General features: G+C 45.0%; 1 protein-coding gene across 1 annotated transcript in view; it reads left to right on the top strand.

Annotated features, from left to right (window-relative positions):
- Positions 1–252: 252 nt before the first annotated feature.
- UBXN7 (UBX domain protein 7) overlaps positions 253–15,679 on the top strand; it is a 26,876-nt gene continuing 11,449 nt past the window's right edge. Inside the window, exons 1-5 of the mRNA XM_008629570.2 lie at positions 253–330; positions 3,341–3,488; positions 5,672–5,739; positions 8,559–8,624; positions 10,682–10,794. Of these exons, the coding sequence (XP_008627792.2) occupies positions 3,367–3,488; positions 5,672–5,739; positions 8,559–8,624; positions 10,682–10,794 (369 nt within the window). The 5' untranslated portion in view covers positions 253–330; positions 3,341–3,366. The remainder of the gene's footprint in view (positions 331–3,340; positions 3,489–5,671; positions 5,740–8,558; positions 8,625–10,681; positions 10,795–15,679) is intronic.

Below are 15,679 nucleotides of genomic sequence, written 5' to 3' on the forward strand. Positions count from 1 at the left end.
AGGGACCCGGGAGCTGAACCCCGAGCCCGCCTTTGGAAAAACAGAAATATCCTATAGCGCGGGCGACTTGCGGCGAATTGAGTTCGCAAACGCAGAGAGCAGGTCGCTTTTCCGTGGAAGTTCGCGTCAGGTAACAGCTCCTGCTTCAGGTTGTGTACTTGGAGCACTTGACCCACTTTGTGTTTAATCTGCTTCACCGTAGTTACCCCCTGGCTGATGGATTTGTATGTCAGGTACTGCAGGAGTGTTTAATAAGATGTATGCGACTTGCGGCGAATTGAGTTCGCAAACGCAGAGAGCAGGTCGCTTTTCCGTGGAAGTTCGCGTCAGGTAACAGCTCCTGCTTCAGGTTGTGTACTTGGAGCACTTGACCCACTTTGTGTTTAATCTGCTTCACCGTAGTTACCCCCTGGCTGATGGATTTGTATGTCAGGTACTGCAGGAGTGTTTAATAAGATGTATTAACTGTACAGGCAAAGAGAAGTGAAACCGCTTTAATTCGGTTGTCCAGACTAGCCCTGTTTCAGGTTGTGTCCCTGTACTTGGACACACTCAAATCCACAGCAGGATGTAAGCGGGGAAATTATTGATCTCTCAGCTATTCCTAAAGAATCTTTGTAGAGTAAACCCTTTGAACCAAAAGAACCCACAGCAAATATATTTTCAGTAATGTGTGCCTATGTGGGAGATATTTGCTAAAACCTGAACGAGATCAGGCAGAGCTGTGCTGGTTTCCTCTTCCTGACACCTTTTATGTTTAGACGCGTTTTATGCTCAACATAAGAGAACCCCTCTGTGCTTTCAGAAATGGAAAAAAATAGCCTACTGGGCTTCACCCATCCACCATTAAGTGGAGTTTTGAAGTTTTGGTTTTCCGTGTAACAGAGGTGAAGGTTGTGTTGTCAGGGAGCTTGTCTGGCCGATGCTGGTGTGGTGTGACAGGTGCTCACACCTCAGTGCTTTGTGTTAGTAGCTTTTTCTACTCGGAGTTGTAAGTGTATGCAATCACTCCTGTCTGTGGGGGAAAGGCTGAGGGAATACTCTCCGGCATGAGGGATGGGGAGAAATAGTCCTTGACGCTTTTCTTTGGTCCTGGTGGCAGAATTGTGTTTCTTTGGTGCTCTCATCCAGGAAAGTACTGCTAAGAGAGTGTAACTCCTGCATGTCTTCCTCAAGGAAATGATGGGATATCTGTGAAATTTGCTTTGAGACTTAACAAATATTTAGAATTTTCTGTTTTCCAGCACAAGGACTGAAAGCTTTGATATGCTGGCACTTTCCTCAGGAATGATGATGGACCAGTGAAGGCACTTTCTGTGTCAGTGTCTTTGTAAATAATAGCAGAGGGTTGAATTATCATTTTTCTTCCTGTTCTTGCAAATGAATGCCTTTGCATGACTCTACAGTGAGGTGTAGAGTGGTGTGTGTGTGTGTGTGTGTGTTCCAGGCTCACAGGTGTGGTTTCATTGCTACAGTTAACATTGAAAAGAGCTGAAAATGCCAAAAAATAGTTTGAGCGAAGAACCTGAACTTCTCATTGTTTTTTGGGATAGTTTTTATTTTGCACTTTCTTCAGCTCAGTTAAGGTCTTAAAATACAGCTGACTGTCATCCCAGCGTGCTTGTTGTGGCAGGTTGGGTGTTTCGGGAAACCAGTTCCCTCAGTCAGTTTGGCTTTCTCAGTGGTTTGATGTGCAGGTTATTTAGAACTGAGTGATCTCCACTGTTTCAAAGTGTATTCTTTGTTCAAACCAGAGCTTCTTGAGTCTTTCTCAGAAAATCTGGGAAACATCTGAGTATGTTTTGCCCAGACTGATGTTATCTGTGAGCCTGGTTTTGGGCAAAGTGTTTTCATCGTTTTGGTGACTTGCTGTGAACTTAGGAAGAATTACTACAGATCGCAAAGCTGCTCCCAGACTGGTTCAGCTGCATTTTACCACTCTTCCTCTCTACCAGCCTTTCCAAAGGAAAATAAGCTCTTTGGCAGTCCACCAGCTATGGAGAAGGTGCTGCAAAGAATTGGGTTGCAAGAGAGCTGCTTCCCCTGAGGGAGCTTTTGCTGATGGGATGGTTTTTGAGGAGAAGTTGGGAGGTAGAGGCTCATCCTCTGAGGAAGGACCTACAGGTGATGTTAGGAACTGTTGCTTCATCTTGAACAGCAACATCAAAACTGGGATTAGTTGTACTTCAGGTGTTCAAAGCCAGTCTGGACAGGGCCTGAAGCAACCTGGGGTAGTGGAAGGTGTCCCTTCCCTTGGCAGGGGGTGGAACTGGATAAGCTTTAAGCTCCCTTCCAAGCCAAACCATTCCATGATTATGTGATTTGAATAAATGTTAGTCATTATACAAAGAATTCTGTAGACAAGTACTACTTTCTCCCTCTTGGCTGCTTTTTTTTCCCTTCTTACATAAACTGAGCTTCTGCTGGTTCGTTTTTGCTTTTCAGCAGAATCAGTAAATCAGGGTGTCTTTTCTTCCATCTCTAAATGTCTGTTACAAGTGCATAAAAAACTTTAGCAGCTGATTCAATATTCTTCCTGTTAAAATGTTAAGTCAGGTTTTCTTTTTTCTTTGTGTATATGCCTGCTTGTGTTTGGAAAGTGCATGGAATCGTGGAATGGTTTGGCTCGGAAGGGGCCTTAAAGCTCATCTTGTTCTACCTGCTGTGATGGGCAGGGACACCTTCCACTATCCCAAGTTGCTCCAAGTCTATCCTTGGACACTTCAGGCATGGAGCAGCCACAGCTGCTCTGGGCACCCTGTGCCAGGGCCTCCCCACCCTCACAGGGAAGAACTTCTCCCCAAGATCCCATCTAACGCTGCCCTCTGGCAGTGGGAAGCCATTCCCCCTTGTCCTGTCCCTCCATCCCTTGTCCCCAGTCCCTCTCCAGCTCTCTTGGAGCCCCTTTAGACCCCGGAAGGGGCTCTAAGGTCTCCCCAGAACCTTCTCTTCTCCAGGTGAACACCCCCAGCTCTCCCAGCCTGGCTCCAGACCAGAGGGGCTTCAGCCCTCACAGCACCTTCGTGGTGTCCTCTGGACTCATTCCAACAGGTCCAAGTACCAGGAAAGTGTCAGACCTCTAGAAGAAAATCCAGATCATGCTGAAACCCCTCAGATGGTTTCCACTAGGTTTTCAGTTGCTGGCAGGAAGAAGCCTGGCAGTCCTGACTGCAAGCATTCCCTTCCCCCTGAGCTCTGCATGTTTGTCTCCGTTCGCAGTTGTGCTTCGGGGATAAATGGCAGCTGATGAACTGTTCCTCCTAATTATTAATGCTTTGAGAGGGAAAGCTGTTGTGGGCGCTTCCAGTCAAAACGCTGTGATTTCCCTTTGGCATTCCAGGTGCCAGTGAAAGCGTGGGGAAGCATATGCTTGAAGCATGCAACAACAACCTGGAGATGGCTGTCACCATGTTCCTGGACGGAGGAGGGATAGCAGAGGAGCCCAGCACCAGCTCCGCCGCGGTGTCTGCTGTTCGCCCGCACCCCGAGTACGTACCCGGGAACACGGCTGTGCAAACCAGCCCGTCCTACCAATGTCACAGTGGAAAGCACAACGAATCAGGCACTTGTCACTTTGCACTCACAGCAATACACACTGCTTTGATCTTGTTAAATTGATTGCTCCAGCGTTGTTCTGGGTGTTCTGGCTTGCAGACCAGAAGTGAGTCTCTTGCGCGTACTTCAGAATTTTTCTGTAGATTTCAGCCTGCTGTTTTTTACAAACAAAGCCTGAGTCATTAAAGTGGGGATCCAGTAAAAAGAGAGTCGTATTTTTAAATTGCTTCAGCAATCTTGCTTTACGCTAATTTGCCAGTTAGAGAGTTCTGTTTGTTTGGTCCTTATAAATGAAGCCACCTTACTCCCATTTCATAGATTCATGAATTTCAGGTTGGAAAAGACTTCTAAGATCATCAGGGCCAGCCATCAACCCAGCACCACCACCACGTTCACCACTAACCCATGTCTCCACGTGCCACATCCACATGTTTTTTGAACACCTCCAGGGATGGTGACTCCACCACTGCCCTGGGCAGCCTGTGCCAGTGCTTTACAACCCTTTCTGTGAAGGTATTTGCCATAATATCTAACATAAACCTCCCCTGGCACAACTTGAGGCCGTTTTGTCTCATCCTATCTCTTGTTACCTGGGAGAAGAGTGTGACTTGTGAGGGTTTTATTGTGGTGGTTTAGGCCAGGCCCTGTACACCAGTATGCAGAGGAATCAGCAACTTCAACACCTTCATCAGTCTCTCAAACATCAGATGCCTGTAAATGGAAGAGAATTTCCACTTAAGCGTGGCAGAGAGTCTTGGTGTTGCCTATTAATGTGACTGCTTGGGATAAAGGGAATATCTTGAGAGGTATAAATCACATTCATTAAATATGGTAAATTAAACATAAGCCAGGCTTTTGTCCTTAGGAAAATCTTCCACTCCAGGAAAAAGACAACTAACTTACAGAGGAAAATCCTTGCCTCTCATACTTCCTGAAGCACATGTATAAATTTAAACAATTCTTTTATTGCTAACCTTTATAGCTGATGCGAGGTGCCTTCCTGCTTGAACCTTTGACAGGTAACAAAGTTAAAATAGGTATATAGGTTAGTGTTCTTATTTCTAGGCAACTTCTGACACATCAGTGACTTCACATTTTTCTTGGAATACTTTCTTTTTTATACTCAACACCCTCCAGGTGCTGATCAGCTTAGTGTTCCTCCTGGCATGAGAGAACAGTAAATGTGCAAATGGAGAGTAACTAGCTGCACAGAGCAATCAAAGCTGTGGAGTTAAGGGCAAGGTTAGTGCATCCTGCTGATGTGCCGAGGTACTTTTTGAAACCTGCACGGTCAAGAGCCGCAAAGTGCACACTTCACACCTTGGAAGTCTGAGGGAAGAGGGAGTTCATAGGCAGGCTGTAGCAATGGATGAACCCTTCTCCACACAGATCCGTGGGCCAGGTGACCACACCATTGTCACAGTGATGCTTGTGATTTCCTTTCTTCTCCTAATTGTGGTTTCAGATTATCTGTAAATCTCTGCAGGCATAACTGACTGTGCTGTTGACATGTGAGGGAGCCCAAATAAGTAAGCTCCCTCATGTGTAAGCCAAGAACTGCATCAGAAAGGGGGAAAATGGCCATCTTGACCTTGTTTTCCTTCCTCTGGAAAAAAAAGAGGTGTGACTTTCAGGTGGAAGCAAAAAAGTTTTCTGACAGACAAAAGCTGGTAATAAGGAAGATAATATTTTTTTCTATGTAGCTAGCAAGGAAAGGAGGATGGCAAGTGGATTATTTGGCAGCTTTTGCTAAGTTTTTAGAAACTTTTCCAAGTTCTAACAAAGTTATTCAAGAAGAAAAAACATTTAAATAGTAGATGGACAAAGCCTGGGATTGAGTCACTCAGGGGTTTGCATAATCTTCTATCAAAGGTCATCCATGCCAGCTCTGAGTGCACAGGGTATCAGGTCCAGCAGCAGTGCCATGAGTGGGAACAGATGCTCCCTCGAGGTCCCACTTAATCCCAGACCTCTTCATTCTTTGCATTGGTACAGCAGCATCTTTAACTGGTTCAAGCTGCAGGAGCCTTGGAGCATAATGAGATGTGGTTTGTACAGTACTTGGAATATTATCGTCTCTCTGATATTTTCTTTGTTGTTTCCTCTCCTTTGATAGGGATGAAGTACGAGCTCCAATTCCTCAAAAGCAGGAAATCTTAGTAGAGCCTGAGCCCTTGTTTGGAGGTAGGCTTGTGTTCTTATTTTGTTTCTGGTTTTTTTTACCTTGAGATGAGCTAAGTGACAAAAAAAATCAAAACTTGCTGAATATGAGGAAGTAACACCAGTGGTATTGAAAACCTCACACAAGAGAGATGCTACATTCCCAAGAGTACTGATTTGCTAAATCTTGTTTCGTGATACTTTGTGAGCTGACAGCCAATTAACTTAATTAAGTATACATCTGCATTCTGGGGGCCCAGAACTGTGGGGTACTGCTGTGGAAATGTTCGAGGTGCTGAGATGGAAGATGCAGCCTTGGCTGATGAGTGAAAATGAAGAGGACAAATGCCTGCATCTCGAGGAAACGACAGATCAGAAAGAAGGGCTGAACCGTGTGGTTGCTCATAACCTTCTCCATTTCTCAAGCAGGAATTTAATTTGCTCTTTAAGCTGTGCCATGCAGCTCCTTTTCTTGTCTCTGTCCTTCTCATGTGGACCAGGCCATTTCTGGGTTGGCCTTTGCCATGTCAGATGGATTGAGAGCTTTGCCCTTTTCACCAAGGAAGGCCATGCGAGTGCTCATCACTGCAGTGGTCTCACACCCGTGGGAAATGCTCTTTTCTATCGTTTAGTTGCTGTATTAGAGAGGAGGAGGCCAGGCTTCAGGCTTAGCCCAGAACTGATTTTGTCTTGATTCTGTTTTCAGATCGGTGTTTAGCCAGGATGCACAAGCTGAGGGGTGGTTCAGAGGGCAGCACACAATGCCAGGCAATACAGGTGCACTCCACTTGCCTTTTTGCACTTAGCACAGACAGCAATATTAGCTTTTCTAGTTTTAGTCCTTGTTGCAATTTTTTTCCTGTCTGTTTTGGGAGCTGGAAAATTTCGACTCCTTTAATATGCTTCAGTCCCTATGAATCACTGAAATGGTCTAACTTAGCTTCCACTTCTGCATACTGATGTGAGATGCATAAAGTACCAAGTTTGAAATACACACCTAATTTGCATTTGGGCAAAAAGGGAATGACATACAAAGTGTCTGCTTTCGTTGAAGTGCTTTTGCAGTTCTGTGAGCTTCACTGATGTCACTTCATGTGATTCCCCTTGCTGCTGAAAGGCCACCTTGTCAGCAACAGTGATGCTGCACTTCGAAGGTCTCAGCCATCAGATGCAGTGACACAAAAACAAAGACATACTGTGTTTATCTAATCCTTGCACTTCCCATCCTACCTGGATTTTGGAAGTGAGGTGTTTAGCAGCAGAGGAGGGCAGTTCTGCAGCAGTAAATGTGCATCCAGAGGAAGATGCCCTGCCGATGCCTCTCTGAAAATGGAGGAGCTCTCTGCACTTTTTCCTGTGGCCCAACAGAGTTTTTGACAGAGATCTGTTGACTCCTGTGGGTTACCAGGATTAAGATCTACTGACCCTAGTGCTTGGCCTTCTTATACCTACCTGGTTACACACTGATCTCGGTCACACTGTCACTGACCACCACTGAGGTGACCTGGATCAGTGATACCCTCCTGGCACTGTCTGATCCCCCAATGCCACTTGTGTTTCTGGCACAGAGCAGCCTGACAAAGCAGCTGAACCTGAAGAGATAATTGGTCTCAGCTCTAGTCTTAGTGCAGGGGAGGTGGCAGTTTCTAAGGGTCATACTGAAGTGATTGTATAAGCTCATGCTTTTTCCAGTTGAAGAGGTGACCGTGTATATTTGTGCCCTGCTGGATGCATGGATCCCATCATGCAGTATAAATGATCCTCCTGGACTGCTGAGAGCCTCTTCACCTGGGCTGCCAGGCTAGAGCTGAGCCTGGCAGGGACATGCTGCTTTTGCTGAAGTGGTCCTTCAGTTGCTATTCCAACTGAGTTTGAGTTGTTCTGAGGTTGGCTTTAGAGGGTTGTGCTTGTGCCTGAGCACTCAGGGTGAAGGAGATCTTACTCCCTGGAGCTGAGAGGTGTTATTCCCCAGCACATTCCTTGTTCAGGCTTGCTTGCTTTTTCCATGATAGTCTGTATCATCACATTTCCACTGGGTATACTATGCATTTATCTTTAATTTGTTTATTATTTATTACGTCTTGTAGCAATTGGGCTTTGAAAGTTCTGTCTTTCAGTTGATAGTAAAGGAGATAAGTAGCTGGAATAATCTTGGCAGGCAGTTGTGTTTTCCTTCCAAGTGCAGTGGTTGTGCTGTACCTTAGGATTTCAGTGGGATTTGGGGGTACTATTTCTGATACCTGCCTGGGCTGCAGTCTCTGTCCAGCTGCACATAATCAGTTCTGAAGGTTTCCTTGCAAACAGTGACGCAGGGTCTAATGGAAGAGTGTTGCTGTTCAGTCCAGCCAAGAAGTTTGGACAGGATCAGGATAAGAGTTTAGAAAAGAATAGAAATGCATTGCGGAAAAAACAAATGTGGTTTTTTTTAATTAAAAACAATATTTTCTCATGGGGTTTAATCTTTTAAAGGTTTTCATCCACTTGAAGGCCTTAGGTAAAATCTTGACTGGAATTGTGACAAGGTGATGCTGTGACAGCACTGCCACTGCATGCTGAAGGGCCTTGGTGAGCCCATCAGACAGGGTTTTAAGCCTTTCTGTATTGTTGATACTGTTTTGTTTCTGGTCTAAGGTTTGCTGGAGGGAGGACATGTTAGGAAATGGAATTTACAAACCACCTACTGCCTATTTCCATCCATCTCCAGCCCTTCCTAATGACCTCTACTCCCACATCATCCCTGCTTCGGGTTCCTATTCTGTTTTCCTGCCCATGTGATGGAAAGCACTAATATGTATTTATTTTGATAATATGCTTTTGAAATAATTCTTGAATTTTTTTTTAAGCTCCTAAAAGACGCAGACCTGCTCGCTCAATATTCGATGGCTTTCGGGATTTTCAGACAGAAACCAGTAAGTGTCTACAGATCAGTAAGCCTGATACTCTATTTTCTTCCTTTTAGTGCAAATAAGATGGAGAAATCATTCCTGTTGTAGGCTAGGACAGCGTTCAGTTGTTGAAACATTTTTAAATTGCCTATTGTATAGCAAGGTACATTATTAGAAATACAGAATCATGATTATCACAGTATATTCTGTCTGCTTTGGCATGCTAAATACTGTCATGCTAATTCTCAAAAAAACTCTTTTTCTGCTCTACAGGGAACAAAAAAGGGGGAAGAATCTTAACACCCAAGTAGAAATTAAATTTATCCACTGAATATTTCTTGGCTAGGCAGTGGACGTTCTGGCACCTGAATTCCATTTGAGTAGCCCTGAGGCTTCTTGGCCACACACGAGGCTCTCGTGGCTTTAATTGCTGTTTGCCCGTGGCTGCTCATACACAGAATCTCCACATGCCAAAGCACTGGCTGTTATTTCATCTATGAAGTGTCACAGCATGGGATTCTGTGACAGCACAGCTCCAGGTGTTTCACAGCTGAGTTATGGCTGTTGTGCTGATGTTGCTGGAGTGTTCCAGAGGTGTAACCACAGAATCAGTAAGGTTGAAAAGGTCCTCTGAGACTGAGTCCAACCATTCCCCAGCACTGCTGAGGCCACCACTGCCCCACATCCCCAGGTGCCACATCCACACATCTGTTAAATCCCTGCAGGGATGGCGACTCCACTGCTGCCCTGGGCAGCTGTGCCAGGGCTGGACAACTCTTTCCATGAAGAAATTTTCCCTAATATCCAATCTCAGCTGCCCCTGGTGCAACCTGAGGCCGTTTCCTCATCCTGTCACTGGTTACTGGGATCCATGGACCATGTTCCCACACAGTTAGGGGTTGGCTGCCAAACTGAAAATGTGTGCTGGTAGTTACTTTGCCCTGACAGGTTTGGTTAGGGTTTTCCAATAATGGTGAACACACCAAGTATTGAAATCACTGGCAGCTGTGTAAATGAAAATGCACCATGTACAGAATCAATACCCTTAAATTTTTTCTCACCATCTTCCAACCTGGTCTAGCAGAAGGTGTTCCAGCCCATGGCAGGAGGGGGCTGAAGTGGGTGATCTTTAGGGTGTCTTCCAAACCATACCACCCTGTGATTCCACTCTTAAGACATTTAGAGATGCCCAACATGTGAGAGATACAGTGTGAGGGTTTATGGTGAGACTTTATCATGCTTGTTGGCAGAACTTTACAGGTGGACATCACTGTCTGGAAAAGCAGCCCTGGCCATGAAATTCCAGATTATCTCCTGGCTCCTAGGGCTGCTCCACAGGGATGCTTTATTCCCTGTGTGTCTGCTCAGGCGTGGTTTCAGCTCCTTCCACACTGGAAAATTTTTAGCCATGGGATAGTTATTGTTCATTTCAGCTGACCTGGTTCTGTAAAATACATCACATATCTGCTGTGGCTTACCTTTATTGTCCCTGGTCATGTCTGTGCAGGAAATGTATTCTGTATTATTTCAGATGGAATTGATATGCTTTAAAAGAAACATCCAAAGAGATTTCTCCATGTAAACTAAATCCGTTCGTTTCTTTCTTTCCCATGGGATTGCCCCACAGTCAACTAATGGAAACACTGCAATAGAAATACTCCTTTTAAAAGTTATATTGCTACAGTCTAGCTCAGTTTCCCATTTAAAAGCATCACTGGGGACAAGTCACAGCTTTTTTTGGCTCATTTGTTTTCAAATACTGGTATGTGACCCCTCAGGTTTATTAAGACGTTGTTTAAAAGTGAAAGCACATGAGAAAGCTGAGGCAAAGGGGTTCTGCCCTTACACACCAGCTAATCTTGTTCTGTGGGGTCTAACCCTGTGACTCCATAAGAGAGATCCTAGGATTTGTGCTCATATTCCTCCCACTAACTGCTCTAGCCCTGTTCTCCCCACACCTCCTAGGAGCTCGAGGGAATTTCACCCCAGAAGTTCTTTGTTTGAGCATTTAGCCAGTAATAAATCCTCCTTGTGAGTATGTTCAGTCTAATTCTGCTCCCTTTCCTCTTGGGGCTGTGCAGTCCGGCAGGAGCAGGAGCTCCGGAACGGAGGGGCAGTGGACAAGAAGCTGACCACACTGGCAGACCTCTTCAGACCTCCCATTGACCTGATGCACAAAGGCAGCTTTGAAACGGTGAGGGCTCACATTTGGGTGCAGATCCTTATAGGGTGGCTTGGGAGGGTGTCAGGATGGATCCATGGCCGGACAGTCAGAAGGTTGCAAAAGATTGGGCAGTGATAAATATTTGATGGACTGCATATGGGAATGTTGGTGACACATTGAAGGACTTCACTGATGATGGTGTCACCTGGAATGGGCCCACAAGGATCATCGAGTCCAACTCCTGACCATGCAGACCACGTTGTTCTATGTTTCAGTATCAGTGTGGCAAATCACACGTGGTGGGAGACTTCAGTGAGCAAGGGAGGCTGGTCAGGATGGGAAGATTGCGTCCCTTGAGCTGTCTCCATAGAGGATACAGAGAAAGCTGGAGTAAGATTGCTTTGGATAAGTGAGGGAGGACTTTGCAAGGGGCAGTGTGGTTTGCAGCACAGCCCTGCTGAGAAGCTCAGGTGGAGTTAAACAGCTGAGTGGCTTCTGATACCTGAGTGAGTAAAAGTATTTGAATGCAGCTTTGCCATCAAGCCACAACTTCATCCTCAGTGGAGGTGTTGCTCTTGTATAAAATCACAGTGGTTGTCTTCTACTTCTGGTGGTGCTAGGGAAAGTATCCCAGAGATACAGGACACTGTCAGCTTTAAACAATCTCAGGTGTCACCTTCCCTGGCTGTGTAGGCATGTGTGGATCTATTCCTGAATTGTTATGATGGGGGTCAATGACTTAACTAATGATTACAGAACATGCAGATTGGTATATATTTTTAACTTTTGAGTCCATAATTTCCAGATATTCTTCAGAAACTCCAGTTACTACTGAGCTTTCTCCTGGTCATTTTTGAATAGATAAGATTGATGATGGTGATGATCATTATTGTTACTGCATGAGAATGCAAACTAATGATTAAATGGTGCAATACAGATGCTGGAGAACCGACTGCACAAGCTGAACAAAAATATTATTTACCTTGTTTTCATATGTGCCTTGACTGCTGTGCACAAGTACTAGAGCACTGCTGGAGAGTTTTGGTGAAACACTGTGTGCCTTTATGGAGTCTCCAGCTCTCATCCCATTACCCTCATCTCTTTTTTTATGCTTCCCAAGTCACCAGGGATCAGTTTCCTTGTCACTGATTGCTGTGTTCTGAGGGTGCCCTCCACAATCTCCTTAATAGAATTCCAGGTGTGAAAGGATGCTGGCAGAGAAGAGCTGTGTCCACCTTGGGAAGGAGCTTGGTGCAGTGGGAGTAGAGGGGCAGCCTGAAGCAGTTGATGCTCAGGTATCCCTGCCTTGTGATTTGTGGTGTAGGGTTTACTTTAAAACACGTGTGTCAGGTTTTCAGCTGATGCTACTGCTGGGCCTGGGGTCCAGAGCTGTTGGTGAGACCAGCAAATGTGTGGTTAAAGGCACCAGTAAGGGGAATTCACGTGGCAACAACCAGCACTGCTCCAGGAACAGTCAGCAAGTGTCCTCTGAGCTCTGCTGTGGAATTTGAGATGGGTGCTTGTCTTTCTTTGGGTCTTGCTGGAAACGTATGGAGACTTGAGCAATGTTGATTGTGGCATCTGTCACAGTCAAAAGTAGTGTCAGAGAGTGACATAACTGACTGATGGATTTGTTTGTCCTAAAGTCTCTGCATTCTTATTCAGTCTGGAAAAAGAATTTTTAAAAAGGGGTGGGCTGGGGGTGGGGAAGGGGTTTGTATATACTCACCTTGCCCTGTTCTGTGCAGTACCTGCACTCTGAAGACCTGTATGCTTCCAGGTGTTGGCAGTCACCTTGCTGTGTTCTTGTACAGTTCCTTGTCCCATGGGACACCCTTCATTTCACACTCATGCTCCTCAACTTCACTGCAGTACAACTCTTCACCTTCTCACTGTGTTGACCATTTCCCCTTGCATTTTACCTTTTCTGACTGCACACTGCTCTACTGCTCTGCTGCTTCAGCCTGGGACGATGTCAGGCCTCAGTGAGCACAGTCTCTCAAAATTCATCTCTGGCAAGCTGCTGTTGGCTTCTCCGTTCTCTGTATGCTGAGATAAATGTATATAAACCATATGATAAATCAGAGATGCTCATCACATTGCACAGTATCAAAGACTAAACACTGTCATTGTGATGCTCTTGTAGTTAAGCTTTGATCTAAGTGGGGTTTTCTTTCCAAGGTTGGGGTGTGCAGGAACACTCTGCCAGGGTTGAGCCATGTACATTTATCAGAGAATCATTTAGAATTCAGGGCTTCATTGGCAGGAGTGGTGACATCTTTGTCACTCATCAGCTGTTGCTGCTCTTTGGGTACCTTAAGGTTGGTTTTTGATGTAAGTACATGTAATTATCTTTAGTCTTCCCCAAGAAACCTCACTTTTTTTCAGTTACAAAGAAACTGCTACCAGTAAGGCCCAAATAATTGCTGTTTCATTTTAACTCAGTAATACTAGCTGTAGGAATAGGTGAGGTTAACTTCATGGCAGAAAAATTTTCAAGTGTTGACTGACATTGCTTTGGGTTTTTTTAACTTGCTGTATGTGAAAAAGCATTGTGCTTCACATGCAGAACAACTTATGATCACTGTACTTGTAGAGTTCAGGGTGTGATTGACTAAACTAGAGTTCCCCCATTAATGTGGGATCTGCTAGGAGTAAATCACTCAAGAAGAATAAATAAATTGCACACCAGACATGTCTGATAGAGAACAGTGTGGTTTTGTTCTCATCTCAGACTGCTTCCAAGAACTACAGGTGTTCTCTCTTCATGCCTGTGATGTGAGAGATGTTTGAATTTGGGGGCTACACACCAAATTGACTGAGTTTGCAGTTCTTGTTGCGGGAGGAGATGGTTCTGGTGTGTGCAGTTCTGTGCTCAACACTCAGTAGGGTTTCAGTGAAGTGACTGAATGTCATGTTGCAGAGTTTCAAGTCTGCCTGTATGATTTTTTTCCCCATTTAACAGTAACCTTTTCTAGCTGCTCCCTGGTTTACAGCTGAGACTGAGGGGCTTTTTTTGTTTCTACTTAACAAGCAGCAATAATTTGGATGCTGATCTGGTCACTGTATTCAAATGGAACAATTACCTGTGCATAAGGTGCTTCCAGCCTGGTTTGGGTCAGCACAGCTGCAGGTACAGCTGTGGCTCAGGAGTGGCTGGGTGCTGAAAGGATCTATGCCCTGCCCCAGGTAGGAAGGGGAAGTGTGGCCCACACAGGAGACTTCTTGTTTGATAGTGTCCTGCTCTGACTCCCTGTCAGCTGTTGCCTTCCACACTGAGTCACACACATGTCCAGAGGGTCACAAGGTGCTGGCTCCACTTCCTTCTTTTCTCTGCTGCCTTGAAAGGATTGCATTTCAACAAAACTGAGCCAGCAGGAACCACCCCAGCATTTTTAAATCATGTTCAGAGAAGTCAAATGAGAGGAAAACTTATTTTTAGTAGTGCAAGAGTCAGAGTTACGCAGGGAGATGCAGCACTGAGTGTAAACCAAGACTTGTCTCACAGATTGTCTCACCAGATCGCTGGTTTGCTGCCCTAAGTTGTAATGATGAAATATGTGACTGGGCAGAAAGGGTAAAGGCACACTTAGGACAGATTGGATTGGTTTGGGTTGGTTTTTGCATCTGGGCTCCACTGGCTCTGCTCTCAAAGAGTGGCTCTTCTATACTGCCCTATGTGTGGGCTCTGTAAATGCCTGGCACTGGCCTTTATACCTCAAGGAAAGAGGGGAATGGGAGAGCACTTGGTGTTGGAAACAGAGAATCTAAATCCATCCACTTTTGGGATACACAAGCCAGCTCTTGAGCCTTCCCTTGTTGTCACTTACCAAAATGACCCACCCATATAATCTCTAAACCCACAGTGTTTCTTCTTCCCACACTCTTGTCCTTCCACCCCCTCAGAAGAATCCCTGGAGCTGTGTAAGAGCAGAGCTCTGTGTGTGTGTGAGATAGCAGCAGTTTAACTGTGTCCTTTTAAATGTTAAACCCAAAGCTTGTTTTTAGAAGGAAGCTAAAAGTAGTTGCAAAAGTTCTGCCTGCTCTGCAGGTGAAAACTCAGTTTTGCAAATTTTCTGTGTGGAATTTCCTGCTTGTATCCTTCCAAGGCCATTAGCTGGACAGAGGAGAGGCAGGACCAGAGGTTTGCATTAATATTGAAAGATACACAGAGCGAGGGTAGAAGAGCAAGATGCACTTCTCAGCTTTCTAATTACATTTTTCTGGGAGTGTTCTTTTATCAGACAGACTACATGAGAACACAGGACTAAGGCAATCCAACTGTCTTAAATAACATAAGGATTTTTGTTCCCTTTAAATTTGGGCAGTACCTCTAGGCCTCATCTCAAACTGATTTCTTTGAATTAATTCTCAAAATGCACAGTTAGCTCAAAACAAGTCCTTTAAATAGAAGCATGATGACTGTATTTAAGATCCTTGCCAGTTACTTAGGTGTCACCTGCCCCACTTTTCTCACCTGGTGACCAAATACTGGCTTCTGGCAGTGTAAATTAGTGGTAAGTAGTTAGTGTGAGGCCTCTTGTGAGAACAGGACTATTCCATGCTTCTCCTTCATTTTTTTTCCTTTGAGTAATACAAGAGCTGCCTCTGCAGGGCACTTGGCCACGCAGACTGACCTTGTAGGCTGAGATTCTTGCCTTGGTGAAGCTGAGTGTGTGGGTTTCACATCTGTCTGTTACACAGTGGGCAGGCAGACTCTTCCAAATTGCACTGGCTAAAATTCATCTCAAAAGTAAAAACTTTGGTTTGGGGAACAAAGTAGTGCCCAAACAGCAAAATCTTGCATAAAATCCTGATTCCCCTGAATTTTTTGTCCTTTGAATTCCTTAACAGTAGATTACCAGCAGGATGGTGAGCATAACTTTTAAGGTTTTTTTTTTTTTTAAAGCAAAGA

Source organism: Corvus brachyrhynchos, unplaced genomic scaffold (assembly GCF_000691975.1).
Source record: "Corvus brachyrhynchos isolate BGI_N302 unplaced genomic scaffold, ASM69197v1 scaffold223, whole genome shotgun sequence".
Taxonomy (NCBI): domain Eukaryota; kingdom Metazoa; phylum Chordata; class Aves; order Passeriformes; family Corvidae; genus Corvus; species Corvus brachyrhynchos.